Raw genomic sequence first — 20871 nt, 5'->3', positions numbered from 1 at the left:
CACCTCCTGCATGACCCCACTCCCAGGAGGTCCCCAGAGGGGTCCCATCCACAGGGACAGAGAGGAGGTAGTGGGAGCCAAGGGGGGGGCAGGGGGCGGGGGGTCGGTGCTTCATGGGGACAGAAGTTTGGGGAGATGGAAAGATCTGGAGACAGATGGTGGTGATGATTGCACAACAGTGTGAGTGTGCTTCATGCCACTGAGCTGTGCACTATAAGTTGCTAAATATATTTAACCACAATAAAAATAAAATACAGGGGCGCCTGGGGTGACTCAGTCAGTTAAGTGTCTGCCTTCAGCTCAGGTCATGATCCCAGGGGTCTTGGGATCGAGCCCCGCCTCCAGCTCCCTGCTCAGTGGGGAGTCTGCTTCTCCCTCTCCCCCCCCTCACTCATGCTCTCTCTTGCTTGCTCACTGTCTCTCAAATAAATAAATAAAAATAAAAATAAATAAAATACAAACAAGAATAAATAAACGGTGCATTATGCAGAGGGAAGCAAACCAGCCCCCCAACAGTGACAAAAATATCACACTCCAGATTTTAGGTTCAACCCTGGCGTTTCCCAACGTGACCTCATGGGTTTTGGAGTCTGCTTTCACACATCCTAGTGAGCAGATCCCACCCAGAAACAAAATGTCTTTGTGTTTCTCTTTTCTGTTTGTTTGCTTTTGCCTTCCCAGCTGGGCCTGCAGCGTTTCCACGGAGTTGGCATCCTGGGGTTTAACTCCGTTGAGTGGTTAATTGCTTCTCTTGGTGCCATCCTAGCAGGGTAAGACTGTGGGCCTGGATGACTCCGAATGTGGGCGAGCTGCTACTCTGGCCTAGCAGCCCTGGGCGGGCTCTGAGACTGGACCAGGGGTTTCAGGTGCAACCCCAGGTTGGGCGGCAAGACAGACACGCCAATCTGACAAAGGACTGGCATCTTAGGTCTCAAGGCGCTTCTGTAACTGACTGATAAAAAGACAAAAGGAGAGGCGGCTGGCTGGCTGGTGGGAGAGCATGTGATTCTTGATCTCGGAGTCATGAGTTTGAGCCCCACGCTGGGTGCAGAGATTACTTTAAAAAAATCTTTAAAGGGGAAAAAATAGACAAAATGATTTTTTTTGACAAAATGATTTTAAATAAGCAAAAGACTTGAGCAGAAAGCTCACAAAGGGAAGTAGCCAAAAAGCACTTGAAGAGGTGTTGGACATCATCAGCCGTCAGGGAAATGCAAACTTAAAAAACAGGATGGTTAAAGGCAGGAACAAAAGGTAGTAGGATGAAGGGAGCAGGTGGGGTCCAAATCCCACCTCTAGCATCTATTGTCTTGGGAACTCAAACAAGTGACTTCACTGCCCCAAGGCTCCTCATCTTATAACGGGGTGCTGCCAGGGCTTGGTGATCCGCCATCACAACGACATCATAGGACTTGCTGCTTTCCTCACCCTTATTTTTGTTGTTTTCATCATAGTTAAGTTGTGGACAGGGGGAAGCTGGGACCAAGGCTGCAAACTCAGAACTTGTCTAAAGAGCTTTCCCCTCCCCGCACCTTCCAGGACGTTCCCACCTTAAGGTGTGGGTGTGTGCACACATGCACACGCTCATGTGTTTTCTTTTCCCAGGGGTCTCTGTGTTGGTATTTATGCCACCAACTCTGCGGACGCTTGTCAATACGTCATTACTAATGCCAAGGTGAACGTCCTGCTGGTTGAGAATGACCTACAGCTACAGAAAATCCTTTCGGTAAAGCCCAAACCCAAACACTGCCAACCAGTCAGTCACCCACGGGGATGGGTGGATGCTAATGATCGATGGGGTGGCGAGGCTGGCCCTGTCCTCTGGTTCAGTAAGCGACCTCCACGGCTACTGTGGTATAACCAGGGGGAGCAGGGTGGAGTGGGGGAGATCTAATTTCCAATTTGTATTAACTTCATTTCCAACTAAGCTTCTGTTTTTATTTTTAATGCCCTTTATTTTTATTTTTTATTTTTTTAAGTAGGCTCCACACCCAGCAGGTAAGCTTCTATTTTAATTTTTTTAAAGATTTTATTATTTATTTATTTATTTATTTATTTATTTATTTATCTTGAGAGAGACAGAGAGTAAGCGAGAGAGACAGCAAGCGCAGGGGGAGCAGCAGAGGCAGAGGGAGAAGCAAGCTCTCCGTCGAACAGGGAGCCCCATGTGGGGCTCGATCCCGGTATTCTGGGATCATGACTGGGCCAAAAGCAGAGGCTTAACCGACTGACCCACCCGGGTGCCCCTAAGCTTCTATTTTTAAAATGTGTTTATATATTATTTTATATACAGCCCACTGTTTATTTTCCTTCAGAAATGTAATGATTTTGAGGTTTATAAACCCCTTGTAATTGTCTTTTTTTTTTTTTTTTTGTAACTGTCATCGTTTCTGAAATGTTTCTCTCTTTCATTTCTTTCCAAAGTTCCACCACTTTCTGCTTCACCTCTTTCTGGCGTGGCTCTCTCTTCCCTCAGTGTTTGTATGTTTGCTTTGTGTTCTTCCTTTCCAGCTGTGTCTGCTTTGTGATGTTTCAAACCTTAGTTGGAATGTTGGGTGGAATTTTCCTTTGCTTTGTGGTGACTTTTCTTTACATACAAAATTTGGCTCGCCCCTTACTCTTCTTTTTTTCATAATATCTTTGTATGGATGTTGTAGAAAGTTTTTTTCAGGGGCAGCCCTGGTGGCTCAGCGGTTTAGTGCTGCCTTCGGCCTAGGGCCTGATCCTTGAGACCCGGGATCGAGGGCCACGTTGGGCTCCCTGCATGAAGCCTGCTTCTCCCTCTGCCTGTGTCTCTGCCTCTCTCTTTCTGTGTCTCTCATGGATAAATAAATAAAATCTTTTAAAAAAAAAAAAAAGAAAGTTTTTTTCAACTACCAGTGTTTGAATGAGCTGCAGTTTCCTGACCCAGCTTTTGGTAGGAGGATCCCACGGGGACGGGAGTCCTCAGGAGGGTGAACCTAGATAGCCAGATTTACCACTCAGCCCAAGGGCCCTGTGGCTGTTGCATCAATATCATGCTTCTGAGTTACACACTTCTCTGCTTTTTAATGTCTCTGGAGTTGAGATGTGTCTTGCCACCAACGGTATCTCCCAATCATCTTTGGTCATGTTTTCCCATGTTTTATTAACATCTCTGAAATTAGGGTAGATTTTCCAGACTCATGAAATCCAGCCAGACTCAGTGAAATAGAAGTCTCTGCCACCAAGCCTCCTTGGATGCCTAATTCCTGACCTAGTTCAGGGAGAAAAACAGTCTTCTCCCTCCAGCCTTGAGTTTTCTGAAATTGCTTTCTTAAGTGATGCCTCTATGGTCCCTGATACTCATGTCATTCCCTGTTTGTTCTGTTCATAGCAGAATAAACTGTGGGATGGGTGGTAGGTGAAGAGTGGGTCCTTTGTGCCAAATACTGGCTTACAATTCGGGTTTTCCCCCATTAGAAAATACTGTGTACCCTTCGTATGGAAGATTCAAAGCCAGGCTTCTGACACGCTCCTCCCAAACTGGATGTTCAGTTTCACTTGGCAATCTTTAATTCTAGGCACTACCCATGGCTTACAGCCCTCCAACTCTCCAGATCTTCCCTGCCTCCTTAGAATAAACTCAAGACCCCTCACCACTGCCTCCAAGGTGTGGCCAATCTGGCCCTCACCATCCTTTCCTGTCTCCGCTCCTAATTGTCTCCCTTCATCCTCATGCTAGCTATCTGAGACTTTATATATTCCTCAAACATCCTTAGCCATTACCTGCTCCAGGCTTTCTGGATGTCTGTTCCCTCTCTCTCTGGAAACCTCCTGTCCAACTGTTACCAGAGCTTCCGTCTTCTTTTCTCTCAATCCACACTGGAGACTTGGTTATAATTATAACCACCATGCTGGATGTTGGAAGTGACTTTGCACTGGATTGGCTAGCCATGTTGTAGACATTCCTTCCTTAGCATCAATAGGATACAAGAATCCCACAGGTGTGGTCAACTGAACCTTGGAGCCCTTGGTTTAGGTAGAAAGTCCTGAACTTGTCCAGGTTTCAGTTGTCTTCACGGAGGATTTTTGTTGCCTACTCCAGCTAGGAGGCTAGCTGGATCCTGGACACACAGTGCACAGCAGCGGGCTCACCAACCAACAACCACAACTCTGCATGTGTAGCACGACTCAGGAGGCTGTTGTCTTCACCAGTCCCTAAGGGTTGGAGGCTGATACTGACCACAAAGAACCCCGTGGTTCTAAAATCAGGTTGTGTCTTAGCAATTGGGACAAGAGCTGTGTTGTACCGGGTGGGCAGGGGAAGAAGAGAGGCTGGCGTCCCTGTGGGAGATTGCTTAGAAGGGGCTTCCACCCTTAGTCTCTCCAGCACCATAAGGCCCACGTGGAACTTTCTTTCAGATTCCGCAGAGCAGGATGGAGACCCTAAAAGCGATCATCCAGTACAAGCTGCCAGTGAAGGAGAGCAATAATAACCTGTACTCCGTAAGTGTGGAAGGGGGCCACTGAGTCAAGGGGAAAGCGGGCCCCCCAAGGCAGGCAGACAAGGTTTAAGGGCCTTCTTTTCTCTTCCTGGCGTGAAGGGCCCGCTTTATGGGACAATGTGAGTTCTGGTTATTTATTGCTATGAGACAAATCACCCCCAGAACTGGTGGCTTAAAGACAACAACAATCATTTTATCATTAGGGTTTTTTTTCCAGAACATTAAGGCAACTGAAAAAAAAATACTACATCATTGAAAATTAGATGTGTGAAAACCCACAGCATTACACATGAAGATTTACTTTATATCCAAACCAGAATTTGTTATAAGTCTACTTTTGGCTTTAACGGGCGCCAAGTCATCAATAATAGTTTCACTAAAACCATGAAGCCTTGTTTAATATGTACAAATATGAACATGGGGTTGAGCATTTCTGCCATGGCTTGACCAGCAGCCTACTGCAGCCTGTCTTTATTTAAATTTTTGATATTCATCGTGGACTTGTGTGTGTTGTAATTTAAAATATATTGCATTAAAATATTATTTATCTTGATTGCCAAAGGTTCTTTTCCTTTTGTTCTGTTGTTTGCATCTCCTTAAATTTTGCACTAGACTTAGTGTCTAGACCTCACTCTGGTCCTGACCTTGCAGCTGGGGCTCCTCCCTCTCTCTCTTCATGGCCTTTCCAGCATGGTGATCTCAGGATCTCTGGACTTCCTCCTGGCTCAGATCTCTCCAGAAAATGTTCTGAGAAAGAGAGACAGAGAGAGAGACAGAGAAAGACACAGAGAGAGAACAGCAGGTGGAAGGTGTCTTGCCTTTAATGACCTACTCTTGGAAGCCACACACCATCACTTCCGACATACTGTGCCCATCAAAGGCCAATGGGAAGCTCTGCTGGGAATGGGGGTCCAGGGTGGGGACCTAGACCACCTCTTACTGAGGGAGGGGCAAGGCCACTGAACAGTCACACCATAAATGCTGTCATAGTCCTTTTTTTGAAAACGCACTCTGCCTCAAGGTGGTCTAGTCAGGAAAGGTTTCGGTACAAGCGGGTGTCAGGGCAGGAGTCTTGGGAAGGGCCAGGGCAAGCTCTTTTAACGTCCACGAGTTGAGACCCTCAAACCCATGACTCAAAGCAGAAGTCCCACAATATCATGGAGTGTATTTGGTTTGCCCTCCATGCAGGTGGGACAAGAGGGGCCAACGATCCAGTCTGGCCAACCAAAACCCTAGCCAGCTTTTGTACCTTCCAGAAAATACTTAATCATTAAGACCAAGATGGTGAGTAACTAAGGAAGAAAACGGATTAGAATCACAGACTTTTTAGAGGTTCAAAGTGACTATCAGAGCAACAATACCCGGAGTCCGGATACCTTTTAAAACCGCCCTTGTTATCGCTACTTACAGTGGGATTTCTCAACCTTGTTGCTATGGACATTTGGGGGTGGATAATTGTTGTGGGGCCATCCTGTGCGCTGTAGGATGCCAAGCAGCACCCTTGGCCTCCACTAACTAGATGCCAGCGACACCCTTCTAGCTGAAACCACCAGAAATGCCCTCAGCTGTGACTGTCACGGAGTTGGCATCCTCCTGGCTCCAGCGCTGCAGGATGCTGTGTGCCCTCCACCTTCAATTTGCTGTACTGCGCTCATCCAGAGCCTCGTTGGGGGCCCAGTGAATTTTTGCAGGTCCTCTGTGATACTCAGCTCATATAACCCAACAGTTCCTTTTGAAGCATCCTATTTAAGGTAGTGGGGAACACAGGCCCTGGAGTCTGACCATATTGGTTTAGAACTCTGGTTCCTGTTTACTTGCTGTGTGACAGGCAGCTCCTGAGGCTACATCTTGACTCATTCATGTCCAGATGACTCATTCCTGTCCCAGCACTTCCAGCAAAAGCCCTGACCTTCACTGTGATTGGACCAGCTGTGGTCACATGTCCAGACCCAATAGCCTGCCAGGAAGTGGAGGAGGAGAAGCAAACATTTCAGGGCTTTTGTAAGAGGTCCCAGGACTGGTGATCCTAAGCCTTCCCTCTTGCTGGGAATCATGCTTTAGAGAAGCTGATGGTATAAGATGTGACTGGACGCAGGGCGAGGGGGGGGCACTCCTGGTGTGCTGAGGGTCACACTCACATCCCCAAGTCCCCATCCTCTCTGCCTGTCTTTTCTTTCCACAGTGGAATGATTTCATGGAACTTGGCAATAGCATCCCCGATTCCCAGCTGGACCAGATCATAGAGAGCCAGAGGGCCAATCAGTGCGCTGTGATCATCTATACTTCTGGGACCTTAGGCAATCCCAAGGGAGTGATGCTTAGCCATGACAACGTAAGTGCTGTCTCTGCTGACGGTGATGAACCTCGCAGCACCCAGAGTCCCTGCATCTGGGCCAGTGCCCCTCCTTCCGGGTCTTGCTATTCCTGCCCCACAGGGACGGGGTGGCATTTGGGGGTCTGGCACACAGTGGCTCCGTCACCAGTGAAGCACGGAGAGTCATGGGAACAGTTCTAAGAGGGCACCATAATGCAAGGACGGAGATCAAGGACTTGGGAGTACACCTGAGTTCAAATCCTGGCTCTTGATCTTGGGCCAGACAGCTAACGTCTCCAAGCCTCAGTTTGCGCATCTGTAAAATGGGTGTGGACTGTGTACCACAGTCCCCGCCTCTTGGGCTGTTTTGAAAAATAGATGAGTTAATATTTGTAGAGAGCAGACAGAGGACAGTGTTTGATGATAAAATACGTAGATGAAAAGAGCAGAATGTACATTCTGTGTTTTGGAAGTAAAACAGAAGTTGATGTTTTGGTTACTCAAGAAAGGCTGCGTGTGTGGGAAAGACAAATATATGTTTGGACAGAGTCCACAAGTGATAGTAACTCAGACCACTGTTCTAGAAGAGTAACAGGAGGGGCACCTGGGTGGCTCAGTGGTTGAGCATCTGCCTTGGGCTCAGGACGTGATCAATATTTAAAAAAAAAAAAAGAGTAACAGGAATCAGTCCTAAGAGATTCCATTTATATAAAACCCTAAGCAATGTAAACTTATTCACAGAGACAGAAAGCAGACCTAGGGCTGCCTGGAGGAGGCAGACTAGTGGCAAGAGGGAGGCATCACAGAATATGTGATCTAAATGTTCAGTCTTGGGCAGCCCTGGTGGCTCAGTGGTTTAGCACCGCCTGCAGCCCGGGGTGTGATCCTGGAGCCCGGGGATCGAGTCCCACGTCGGGCTCCCTGCATGGAGCCTGCTTCTCCCTCTGCCTGTGTCTCTGCCTCTCTCTCGCTCTCTCTGAATGAATAAATAAATAAATAACATCTTTAAAAAAAAATAAAAATAAATGTTCAGTCTTGATGCTGGTGATGGTTTCACTGGTGGAGACAAATGTGAGGGAGCATCGAACTCTACACTTCACATGTGTGCAGTTTGCTGTATGTCAGTTATACTTCAATAAAGCTGTAATAAGAAAAAAAAAAGAGCAGGAAAGATAGTCACAGTTCACTTGTGCCGCAAGCTTACTACATGCCAGGCACCTGTTGCGAGACCTTTACCCTTAGCAGAGCCTCACGGCGACCCTCTCAATTCTATCAGGCTCCTTTTACAGGTGGGAAAACTGAAGTCCAGAGAGGTTCTATTACTTGGCCCAGCTCACCCAGAGAGCAACGTGGTGGAGCCTGAACCCAGGCAGGCAGGCTGGCCCCACAGCACACTTTTTTTTTTTTTTTTTATATTTGAGAGAGTGGGGGCAGGGGCAGAGGGAGCCAGATAATCTCCCGACGCAGGTCACGACCCTGAGATCGAGACCTGAGCCGAAACCAAGAGTCGGATGCTTAACCCACTGAGCCACCTGGGCGCACCTCCACAGTAACGTTTTTAAAGACACTGTAGCTCTCCGTGGCTGACGCGTAAAACTGGCGATGTGATGCAGACATTTTAAAGCCACTTGCAGAATGGTATAAACAGAGCTAAATGTGCTTTTCGTTGAAAACTAAAAAGTGACAGCAAGCAGTGTGCACACACGCACAATTTAAACGCAGAAAAGTGTCTGGCAGGACGTGCACCCAGCCGGCAATGGTGGTTCCATCAGAAAGGTTGCTCGCTGTTAAATGAAGTTTCCTCCCAGCCTAGATTAATAGTTACCAGACACACTAGCCTTCGCACTGGCTGTTCCCTCTGCATGTTCTCTCTGCCAGAGAGAACGTGTGGCTTGTTGCTTCGCCTCCTTCAGGTCCCTGTCCCCACGTTACCTCCTCCACGAAGCCCTCCCAGGCTTCCATGTTTAAAACAGCAAACGAAAATAAACCGCTCCATTCGCTCCTAATCTCTCTTGGGCTGTTTTTCTCACGCTGACCTATTACCTATTATATAGTCACTTATTTATCAGCTCCTCGAGGACAGGGGTTGTCTCTCCCGTTCACTGCCATGTCTCCAGGGCCTGGTGCCCAGGAGGATTCAATCCACATCTATGGGGTGAGCGAATAAATGAATGGAAGGCATCTAATTAGACCCTCACCCTACCCTGGCTGGCGTTTCTCCTCCTAGCGACTTCAGGTGTGAGGAGATATTCTCCTGCCATCAGGGAGACAACTGCACACCCTGGAGTGAGGCTGCCTGGGTCTGAATCCTGGTTCTTCCACTGGCCAGCTGGGTGACCTGGGACAAGCTGCTCATCTTCTCGGGGCCTCTGTGTCCCCATCTGTAGGATGGAGACAGGAATTGCTTCTAGAACCTCACAAAGTGAATGATTCCATGTCCTGTGTCAGTAACCGATGCTGAGTAACAAGCTGGTCCGGAGCTCACAGACTTAAAAAGCCCAGCACTGTATGACTTCTGGACCTGGAACTGAGAGGCAGGGCTCAGCAGGGAGTCTCTGTTGCCCCACTGGCATCAGCTGGTGTCTGGTTGGGCCAGAGGGGTAGCACTCACCCACCTGTCTCACGTGGCCTGGGGTTCCCCAAGGGGGCTGTGGTGGGTGCCGTCCCCTCCGGAGCAAGCACCCCCGAGGCAAAGGTGGAGGCTCCATGTCCAAAGCTACCCAGTGTCACTCCTACTCCATTCTCTTGGTCAAAAGAGCTCTGTGAAGGGAAAGGAAAACAGACTCCAGCTCCAGACGGGCAGTGCGGCAGGGGATCTGCGGCTGCCTTTCATCTACCACAGAAGCACAGAACGCCTGGCCTGCAGGGAGCCCCAGTGTCGGCTACTAGTACTTCCTAAGTCATCATCCTCTTTATTCAGGAAGTCAAAGCTGGCCCAACAGTCGCAATGCACATCAACAGCTCAAAGTTCCTCTCATTGGGATGCCTGCTCAGGCGGCTCAGCGGTTAAGCATCTGGTCATGATCCCGGGGTCCGGGGATCGATCTTGCATCGGGCTCCCTGCGTGGAGCCTGCTTCTCCCTCGGCCTGTGTCTCTGCCCCTCTCTCTGTGTCTCTCGTGAATAAATAAATAAATAAATATTTAAAAACAAAAACAGGTTTCTCCCGTTGGCAGGGTACTTTGTGCCACGCTGAGAGAGGCACATGTTAACCCCTCACTGAAGCCCTTACCAGGAGGTCAGGAGTCATTAACCCCTTTCACAGATAGGGATACTGAGGCTCAGAGAGGAGAAATGACCTGCTCCACGTCCCCGAGCCGGGGCTTGAACCCAGGAGTGTGGACACCATGGTCTGCACCACGGTCTGCACATGCTAAGCCCCTTCCCTCAACACGTGGCTGCTAGTACAGGCTTGGAGCACAGGCTGTAAGCGACCGGGCCGGGGAGAGAGAAGGAGAATCCCTCCATCCTGAGGCCCAGGGGGAGACATGGGACTGATCTTGAGGGCCTGCTCTGGGCCAGCGCTCTGCAGACTCCACCATTCAACGAAAACATGTGAAGTCCACACTGTGTGCCGGGGACACGGCACTGAACCCATCAGGGCCCTCAGGAAGACAGACAGGGGCTGAGCAAGTAAAGCCACGCAGGGCTGTGGCGACGGGACCTAGAGACTCAGGAAACTTCAGTCCGGGAGGCGTGACACAGCCTCTCCGAGGTGGCATGGCATCTAAGTGGAGATGGAACATTTGAGAGAGACTCAGTTGTGGGGGAAGCTGGAGGAAGGGCATTCCGAGGAGAGGAACAGCCAGTGCAAAGGCCCCGTGGCAGGACCATGCTTTGTGGGTTAGAGGAATAGTGTGGAGGCCTGAGCAGCTGGGTTAGCGAGGTAACGGTTCCCAGAGAGTCACAACACCAGTGAGAAATGCAGACTGCTGGGGATCCCTTGGGGGGCTCAGCGGTTTGGCGCCTGCCTTCGGCCCGGGGTGTGATCCTGGAGTCTCGGGATCGAGTCCCGCGTTGGGCTCCTTGCATGGAGTCTGCTTCTCCCTCTGCCTGTGTCTCTGCCTCTCTCTCTCTCTGTCTCTCGTGAATAAATAAATAAAATCTAAAAAAAAATGCAGACTGCAAAATTATGCATCTGCTAGGGGATAGGATGAAGCAAAAAAGCACTATTTGTGCCAATGGTTGGGTGTTTATGTGATGGGGTTCTGCGTGGCCTTTTTGTTTCTTGGACACGAGAAGCCCCTGTGCCCATTTTACAGATGAGCAAAGAGCCCAGGGTCACCGAACTAGCCAACGAGTGGAGACGGGATTGGACACCAGGAAGTTTACTGATTCCCTTAGATTCCTGACTCTCCACGCACACATTCTGATTCTAGAGTCTGTTGCTGGACCCAAGGGAGGGTCTGCTCAACTCCCAAAGCTGCCCTAGCAGCTCCCTAGCTCGCCCCAGCCTCGGGCATGTTCACTGGCCCCATCTGTAAGACATAAAGCACCGCAGTTACCCACCCAGCCTGTTGCGACTTCGCGTGTGTAGAGCGTGACGGGGCAGGGCCCGCACACAGGAGGGCGTGTTGCTAAGTGTTTACAGAACCGCATTCAGAAGGGCCCCCCCAGCGAGGACCGGGCCCCCTGGACCGTACGCCCGGTTTGTGTTCTAGATCACCTGGACGGCCGGGGCAGTGGCCAAGAACTGCGGCCTGTCTAATGCCGCAGAAAAGCAGGAGGTGGTGGTCAGCTACCTTCCTCTCAGCCACGTTGCAGCTCAGATGATGGATGTCTGGATACCCATGAAGATCGGGGCTTTCATCTACTTTGCTCAGCCAGATGCTCTCACGGTAAGGCCGAGGGCAGCCCCGGGGGTCAGTGGATGGTTTTGTCAAGCCCGATTCAGGGGTTCCTGCTCTATCCTCATCTTATGCTCCATTTAGGCGCAATGGAAACAGCTGACCTTGTTCTTTTAGTTTACCTTTACCCAAGCCAGGGCTGCTGCGTATGGTTGTACGGATTGTACACTGAACAACCCAAAACTACGATGTGACTAGTATTGAAAGCAGAATGGGTGTGTGTGTGTGTAGTTTTCTGTTTTGTTTTTTTAAGTCAGCATTCCCAGCACCAAAAAGCTCCAAAACCCAAACCCGTCTCAAGGCTCTTAACCACATCTACAAAGTCCCTTTTGCTATAAAAGAGAACATAGGGCAGCCTAGGTGGCTCAGCGGTTTGGCGCTGCCTTCAGCCCGGGGTGTGATTCTGGGTACCCGGGATCAAGTCCCACGTCAGGTTCTCTGCATGGAACCTGCTTCTCCCTCTGCCTGTGTCTCTGCCTCTCTCTCTGTCTTTCTCTGTCTCTCTCATGAATAAATAAAATCTTAAAAAAATAAAAATAAAAAACATATTCATAGGTTCTAGGGGGCACTGGGGTGACATCTTTGGGGGACATCAAGCAGGTGGTCTTAGGGCCTTTGTAATTCCTTCTAGAAGATTCGTCCTCCAGTTCTTTGCACGGTAGACTCGTCATTTTTTTTCCACTTTGGTATCTCCTTGGCCCCTCTGCCCGCCCCCCTGCCCCCCCACCCCAGGGCTCGGTGTCTGAGATGTTGCAGCCACCCGATAAATACTTTCTTCTCCGGCTGATTGCGTCAGGTGCACTCACACCCCTCCGGGACCTGAGAAGCACCCCAACGTCCTTATCAACTCCGAATACCGTCAACAGTTTCCAAACAACCGACCCAACACCTGGTGGGCAATAAGGGGATCTGAACGTTCTAAGAAACTGCCACGGGGTTTCCAAAGTGGCTGCCCCGTTTCGTGCCCACCACCCTGCTCCCCAGGAGCGCACGAGGGGCCCGGCTTGTCCCCACCCTCACTGCCACGGGGCTGCCGCTCACAGGCACTGCTGCTGTGTCCTAGTGGGTGGGAAGCGGGACCCCCTAATGACACGGTGGCCGGTGCCTCCTCGTGCGCATGGTGGCCGGCTGTACACCTTCTTAGGGAACGTCTGTGTGAATCTTTTGCTCATTTTTAAAATTTGGCTATCTTCCTATGGTTGGGCTTGACCAAATATCGGTGTGCAAAAACCCTGCCCCGGTGGCGTGTCTTTTCATCTTTACGTCTAATGAAGTCACTTCTCTTTTCTTTCATGAGTGTGGTGCCACCTGCAAGAGACCCTTGTCTGCCCCGGGGCCGCAGAGCCTCTGCTTTAAGCTCTCCTGCTGGGGTCGGTGCTCCGGTCTGAGCTCACTCTTGTGTGTGGTGAGGAGACAGTAAACGGAGCTCTTGCTTTTACTTTTCAGGACGGGACTAGCCTTCCTTGCACTGAGTCCTACTGGTGCTTCCCCGGACTGTGAATTGCTCCAAAATGTAAAGCCTAAAGCCTCATGTTTGGATTTTCTGTTCTGTCCCATTGAACTGGACGTCCACCCTTACACCAAAACCGCATTGACCAGACTTTTCTGGCTTTCTGGCAAGGCTGATCGCCTTGACCTGGTTTGCCTGGGACATTCCCAACTTTTTGACCTAAAATCCCACATTCCGGGAACCCTTTCGGTTCTGAGCAAACCAGGACAGCCGATCATCCTACCTTATAATAAATTCCAAAGTCGGGTAGAAGTTCTTCCCATTTTGTTCTTCTTTTCCAAAGTCGCTTTGGTCATTCTAGGTCCTCTGCATTTCCGTATAAATGTTGAGACGGGGCCTGTCAATCTGTGTAGAAAAGCCTGCCTGGATTCTGAGAGGGACTGTACTGAGCCCACAGATAGATTTTGAAACAAATCTTAAATCCTTTTTAACAGTTACGCAACACTCCGCCGCATCCTGGGGTCAGGTTTTGTTGCCAATCTGTGCTCTCCACCAAATCCCTAGAGAGAGAGAAATGCGATGGGCCACCAGCCAGCCAGTGGGTTGGCTCCCCTGGGTGGGGCGCTCGCCCCAGTCCAATCAACCGAGAGAAGCTTCTCCTAGGCCGAGCTGGATGGCTGGTGGGGGAAGATGAACATCTGGGTCCCAGGCTAGGTGCAGGTGTCGCTAACCCAGCTCGGTCCCTTGCAGGGCACCCTGATCAACACTCTGCTGGAAGTAAAGCCTACGGCCTTCCTGGGGGTGCCCCGAATTTGGGAGAAGATGCAGGAGAAGATAAAAGAAAGTGGTGCCAAATGCTCAAGCTTGAGGAAGAAGGTGTTTTCATGGGGAAGAATTATTGGCTTAAAGGTCAATACAAAAAGGATGTTTGGGTAGGTGGAGGGTCCAGCGGTGGCCGGGCAGGGAGAGGGCCATGGGTGAGGGGGCTCAGCCTTCTCCAGGCGGTGGTGCCCATCAAGCCCCGTTCGGGGCTGAGCTGCCCTTCTCGTTCTTATTCACAGGGTCCACGACACTACCATGAGCTACCGCGTGGCAAAGGCCCTCGTGTTCAGCAAAGTCAGGAACGCCCTTGGCCTTGATCAATGCCAAATTTCTATCAGCGGGGCTGCACCCCTCAACCCAGAGACCTCTGAGTTCTTCCTAAGCCTGGACATACCTATAGGCGAGATGTACGGGATGAGCGAAAGCACAGGACCCCACACCACATCCAGCCGCAATAACTACAAGATTCACAGGTACCCGCCTTCTGGGAAGACCCCCAGTCCTCCAGCAGCACTGGGTATGGGGGTTATAGGTGGGAGGGTGGGCGAGCCCTGACCTGAATCTCCAGAGTGACTCCTGTTCTCCAGCCTCCAAGCCCTGAATCTTCACAACCAGGGAAGCGCCCCCATTTGTCAAATAGCCCACAGACAAGAAGGGCCCTTAGAATGTTCCATGGTCTCCCCCATGGTCACTTGTGGGTTTTGTCTCCAGATACCCCCTCCCCAGGCTCCCCCACTCCGGGTTCACCTCTTGAGACCCCGGACCCTTCATCTCCACCATGCTCTATCCCAAACACATCCATGGGCCCTTTCTGGCTTTCTCAAGCTCAGCTGGCCCCGGGCTGCAGGAGTGAACCCAATGACACTGACGCAGGAAGAACACCAAGACAAGTTCTGCTCTTTGGGTCCCACAGCCACAGAATCTCCCACCATCTCTCCCTGACCCCCTCTCTGCTGTCACACTGCAGGTCCAGCTTTCCTCTAGGGCTTGCTCAGGTTCCATCTGCCTTTGAACTTGGCAAAAAACTAGGTCCAATCTTCCCAATATGGCAGAACCATCTCCTGCCTTTGACTTTACCTTGGGAGTGGTGGGGGGGAGCTTTGCACCTCAAACCTCAACATTCCCCCCTTTCCACTCCATCATCCCATCCAAGGTCTATTTTTTCCATAACCCAAATGCCCACTGCAGTTTTTCCAAAACCAAAGAGTGGGCCTTCCCTAAAGAGCAGTGACCCTGCCCCAACCCTGGGTGAAAGGTTACTAGTTTCAGCCTCTACCTTTCAATAGTGTTTTTCAATGAGGACTACACTGCTCATGTCCAAAAACTCAGGAGGCGACACAGTGAAAAGCTCCCTCCCTCCCACCTCAAATCTCCTGTGGGTCTGCTGAGGCCAACATAACAAGGTTCCACAAAACTTAAACCACAAGAGCTTTTTCTTACAATTCTGGAGAACACAGGTCCGAGATCAAGGTGTGGGCAGGCTGGTTCATGTCTGTCCCGGGCCCTTCCCTGCCGTCTGGCGGTTGCTGGCCATCCCTGGAGCTCCCAGTCTTGTAGATGACACATCTACCCCGGATCTCCGCCTTCATCTTCTCGTGGTTCACCCTGTGTGCGTGTCTGAATTAAAAACCTCCCCTTCTTATAAGGACACCAGGCAGGCTGGATTTGGGGCCACCCTACTCCAGTATGATCTTAACTTAACTCATCACATCTGCAATGACCCGGTTTCCAGATCTGGTCATATTCTGAGGTGCTGGGGGTTAGCCCTGCAACACATGACGGGAGGGAGGGGTGCGCTTCAATCCCTGACACCCTCCCAGAAGCAAAACCACCACACCACTGCTTTCGAGCTAACCTGGCACAAGCAGTGCCTGGACACACATAATTTTGTCCCCCCAAAAAGCATTTTCCATGTTAAGCTGAACACAGAATCCATTGTCTCTGAACTATGACTTGCCATCTGGAGCTTGGGAACCAAACGAAGTCAGATAACCTGGTGTCCTTCGTTATCTGGGCTCGTGACACAGAACTGCAGAGTATTTTGCTGGGTGCCTGCACCAGCCTTTACTTAACTGGTCCTTGTACTGGTGGGTACTTTTGGCTTTTTCCCCATATCATGTGTGGCCACAAACAATGCTAAAGCAAGCGCTTTGCATACACATCATCTATGGTGCTAAACCAGTTGGTAAAAAAGAAAAAAAAAAGAAGAAGAAAGAAAGAAAGAAAGAAAGAAAGAAAGAAAGAAAGAATGAAAGAAAGTAAGTACCTCGGGGGCACCTGGGTGACTCAGTTGGTTAAGCATCTGCCTTTGGCTCAGGTCGTGATCCCAGAGTCCTGGGATCCAGTCCCGCATCCGGCTCCCTGCTCAGCGAGGAGTCTGTTTCTCTCTCCCTCTGCCCCTTCCTCCTCTCCTGCCCTCTCTCTCTCTCACACAAATAAATAAAATCTTTTTAAAATAAGGTACTTCAATGCAACTTTCACGTACATTCCTTTTGTTACGAGTGAAGTTGAAAAAAAAAATCTTTGCATACATTTCAAATCCATCTGTATTTCCTTTTCTTCGAAATATCTGTATGCTTCCTCATGCCCACCGGGGCCTGGAGAGGGTGAGAGCAGATCCCAGCAGGGAGCCCAGGCTGCACACCCAGGCTGACCTGGGGGGGTGACCTTGTCTCCTGAGCCCTGGGCTCCCCCACCCCCACCAACTCCCTTCCCCAGCAGCTGTGGCAAAATCATGTCTGGGTGTAAGAACATGCTGTACCAGCAGAGCAAGGATGGCACAGGGGAGATCTGCATCTGGGGTCGGCACGTCTTCATGGGCTATCTGGAGATGGAAGATGCGACCATGGAGGCCATTGATGAGGAAGGCTGGCTACACACCGGGGACTTGGGCCGTGTAGACAGTCATGGTTTCCTCTACATCACCGGCCGCATCAAAGGTACTGGGGCTGGCTCTTCTGGGGCTTCCTGCGGGCAGGCCCACGCTGAACTTGAAACCCCTTTCCTGCCCCATGACTCAGGGAGAATAATAATCTGCAGGATTCAGTGAGATGCTATATAACAGGGATAAGCCAGCTCTTCCTGCTGAGGGCCTGACAGTAAATATTTTTTGGATCTGCGGGACACAGAGTTCATGTCACAGCTGCTCAGCTCAGCCACGGGGGCACAAACGCAGCCACGGGCAACCAGCAGACACACGGACGTGGCCACGTGCCAATACTAATGTCATCTGACTCTCATGTGTCACAAATCTTATTATTCTTTGCATTTCCTTCCAACCATGTAAAAATATAAAAACCGTTTTTAGCCCGTGGCCACACAAACACATGGACGGTTGGATCTGACTCACAGGCTGTAGTTTGTCAACCTCTGATGCACACAGAGCGTTTGGCAGTGAGCCTGACGTAGGCAGTAACTATGCGGTAAGCGGGCTAGGTTAGCACCATTCCCAACAGAATAAGTTTGAGCGAAAAGGAGAAACTATTGGCTCAAAATGGAGAAGTCTGAAAAGTCCCACTTCAGGCTTGGCTGGATCCAGGTGCCAGAATAACATCAAAGGAATTGCTTTATCTTTCTCTTCCTGAGCCGTCCTTGGCATTGGGGCCACTCTTGGAGAGGCTTTTCCCACTGGGTGACGAGACGACTGCCAACAGTCGAGGCTCGTCTGAAGCACCAATGGGCAGCAAAAGTTTTACGTCTGGCCTCTCACTGGATCCCATTTAAAAATGAACCACTGCAGAGAGTAGAGTATGCTGACAGGTCGGACCTGGTCACATGCTCACCCCGTAGCCCTGGCCCAAACCACAAGCGGTTCGAGATGGGTAAGAGTTCCCTGAAGAAACAGTGGGTTGGATACCTGAGTCGGTGGCAGACACCACCCGCGGGTGTCCATCGCAAACAAATGATTACCACCGCCTTGACCGCAGTACGGATGGCTGAAAGATCCTGGGGTGAGAACAGAGAGTTTGGGTGGGTGGGACGGGAGGCAGCCAGCATCCTTAGATGAGAGAGCAGGTGGAACATATCTGGGGCAGAAGGAGGAGCTCTTGGAGAATTTGAGAGGCTGGGGAAACAGCTGACACAATTCACTGGAAGGTTCTTCGGGGGTTGCCAAGTGGCAGACAAATCAGGAGACAAGAGACGGGGCATGGCCAGAGGCGCTGCACTATCTTCCAAGCAAGACTTCTGGAGGACTTGGGACAGTGCTGTCCAAGTGAAGTGCACAGGACTTGGACATTGGATGGGAATTCCAAGGAGACAAGGGAGGAGAGGCAGAGTGACACTGGGTCTGTGGCTTGGAGAAAGGCATGATGGGAGTCCCGGCCATGGGCAGGGGTGGTCCTCTGCTTCTGGGGTTTTCTAAGTGAGCGGTCATCTGTGCCAGCTTTTGTCCCCGCTCATCCTCGAGGAGGTGAGGCTTTCGTCCCGTCCCTGCTGAAGCCTCACTGAGCCACGCTTTGTTCCAGAAATCCTCATCACGGCTGGCGGTGAGAACGTGGCCCCTGTTCCCATTGAGAACATGGTTAAAGAGAAGATCCCCATAATCAGTAATGCCGTCTTAGTGGGAGATAAGGCAAAGTTTCTGAGCATCCTGCTGACGCTGAAGGTAACATTGGGTCTGCCGTCCTGCGGGGGTCTCCACCCCAGGGTCCAGAGGGCGCACCCCCCGTGGTCCGGGACCCACTTCCTGGTCCTCAGGTGTGGCCAGGGAGTGAGTGTGGCCACTGAGTGTGGTGACGAGGGTGTCCTGGGGGCAGTGTGAGGTCGATAGGAGGAATGGAGAGCCACTGGACAAGCTAAGCTTGGAGGCCATTCAGTTCTGCCGGAAACTGGGGAGCCATGTGTCCACCGTCTCTGAGATTTTGGAGCTGCAGGACCCCCTGGTCTACAAGGCCATCCAGCAAGGCATAGATGCTGTGAATCAGGAAGCCATTTCTAATGCACAGAGGATCCAGAAGTGGGTCATCCTGGAGAAGGACTTTTCTGTCCACAATGGAGAGCTGGGTGAGCAGCCCGGAGAGCAGGTGGCCTGGTCCCCTGCTCGTGTCCAGGGCCACATGGGCTCTGGGGAGATGTGCCCTTTTCTGGGGGTCTGAGGGTCCACTTCCAGCTCACAGCTCTCCCCCACACACACGTCCCTTCTCCTCCTCCCCACCCCCACACCACGCATGTGCCCACGCACGCGCACACACACACGCACGTGTCCCTCCTCCCCAGGGCAGCACACCCTCTGCTCTAGGAATAAAAGCCAAACTCCTCATTCTGACTCTGCATGATCTTTCTCCTGCTGACCTCTCCTTTTCAGCTTCCCTGCTGTTCCCACAACTCTTCAAGCACAGTTCCACCTCAGGGCCTTTGCACCTACAGCTCCCTTGACCTGGAATGCCCTCCCCCCCTCACTTCTTTGGCTCCTCCTCATTGTCTAGGTCTCACCCTCTCACCCTACAGGTCACTTCCTCGAGTGGCCTTTTTCTGACCATCCTGGCTAACGGGACTCACCACCGCCCTTAATAGGCGGCCCTGTCGCTCACCATCACATCACACCCCCTATACTGCTGCCGTCTTGCCCCCGTAACACAACATAGTCTGAAATTACCTACCCTACGTATTAACTGATCTTTGTCCGTCTGCCCCATGAAGGGAGGGCTCACTCCCGGGTGGGTGGGGGTCCTGCTTTCCATCGATGTCCCTTCTGGGGCTTGTTCTCAGCACTCAGCTGTAGTCTGACGGCATGGATTGCAGAGTTAGAGTGAACGGCAAACACACAACCTCCAACAACTTGGGTTCAAGTCCTGCCCCCTCCAAGTGACTTGGCCCTCTGATCCTTAGTTCTTTCAACCACAAGTTGAAAATGCAGTCCTGGGGTGGGGGGGTTGCTCAGGACCCAGCTGAGGAAGCCTGAACGCTGTGGTGACCCAGAGCCCATGAGCAGCCTGGGGTGTGGATCAGGGCCTGAATTCAAGTCTTGCCCCTGCCATGCACATGCTGGGTCACCTCAGAGCAACTGGCCCTCTCTGAGCCCATTTTCTCACCTGTAAAATTGGGGTGGCGTGCCTTCTCCGCTGGGGGCATTGTCCACACGAGGCACGGAGTTCAGGATGCTGTCTGCCTGGCAGCTCACACAGTCCTCCCCACAGCCCAAGGCGAGGGCAGGGCGGTCATCCCCACGCCGATGGTGACGGCGGTGCGCCCACGAAGTCGATGGCAGAGCCAGCCCCAGCCAGCCCCGGTCACGGGACCCTGTTGGCCACACACGGGACATGCGAACTTTTATTTTATCCTCACATCTGAACTGGTCTCTTTCTCGATAGGTCCGACGACCAAGATTAGGAGACATTTTGTAACCCAGAAATACAGAAAGCAAATTGAAAACTTTTACCGCTGACTTCTCTGGTGGAGCTGCTCTTGGTGGTCCCAACGGTGAGACTGGCTTTGCTGGGCTGTGCCTTGAACAAGTCCAACAGACGTGGTCTCTCCTCTGTGGCAGGCGGGTCTGTGAGCAGAGCTGGAGAGGCCACGCATGAATGTATCTTTGCTTGCCAGGGATTCTAGGTCATGCTTTCCCTACCAGAGAAATGCCCAAGTGTTATTTTGTAGTTTATCTGGAGCAGGCCTTTGGTCAGAAACCTTGGTGGGAGTAAGTGCCACTTGCCAGGAACCCAGGGAACGAGGCGTGGTGGCCCATCACAGAGGATAAGGGATAGGGATTTGAACAACTCTTACCCACCCACCCCCATTCCTCTCCTTTCCCCGAGTCTCATCCATCGGAGGCCCCCAAACACCAGGGGTCACTCATTGATAGAATTCAGCTAGACGCAAGAGTAGGAGGACAGTAGAACAAATTCTCAGTTGTCCCAAAGGCCACTTGTAATCCTTTCATGGTCAAATCATGGTCTTCTGATGCCCCCAGCCAACTTGCCCACATTAGCTTGCTAGGGCTGCGACTACCAAAGTACCACGGACTTGGTGGCTT

At 51.2% G+C, this 20871-nt stretch overlaps 1 protein-coding gene across 1 annotated transcript in view; it reads left to right on the top strand.

Annotated features, from left to right (window-relative positions):
* LOC129521515 (long-chain-fatty-acid--CoA ligase ACSBG2-like) overlaps positions 1 to 20283 on the top strand; it is a 59864-nt gene extending 39581 nt beyond the window's left edge. Inside the window, exons 4-14 of the mRNA XM_055343043.1 lie at positions 682 to 770; positions 1606 to 1726; positions 4384 to 4467; positions 6649 to 6798; positions 11441 to 11617; positions 13827 to 14008; positions 14138 to 14371; positions 16620 to 16837; positions 18365 to 18504; positions 18656 to 18902; positions 20210 to 20283. Of these exons, the coding sequence (XP_055199018.1) occupies positions 682 to 770; positions 1606 to 1726; positions 4384 to 4467; positions 6649 to 6798; positions 11441 to 11617; positions 13827 to 14008; positions 14138 to 14371; positions 16620 to 16837; positions 18365 to 18504; positions 18656 to 18902; positions 20210 to 20283 (1716 nt within the window). The remainder of the gene's footprint in view (positions 1 to 681; positions 771 to 1605; positions 1727 to 4383; positions 4468 to 6648; positions 6799 to 11440; positions 11618 to 13826; positions 14009 to 14137; positions 14372 to 16619; positions 16838 to 18364; positions 18505 to 18655; positions 18903 to 20209) is intronic.
* Positions 20284 to 20871: the final 588 nt, after the last annotated feature.

Source organism: Nyctereutes procyonoides, unplaced genomic scaffold (genome assembly GCF_905146905.1).
Source record: "Nyctereutes procyonoides isolate TBG_1078 unplaced genomic scaffold, NYPRO_anot_genome, whole genome shotgun sequence".
In the NCBI taxonomy this organism is placed as follows: domain Eukaryota; kingdom Metazoa; phylum Chordata; class Mammalia; order Carnivora; family Canidae; genus Nyctereutes; species Nyctereutes procyonoides.
This window is presented reverse-complemented; position numbering and strand designations above follow the sequence as displayed.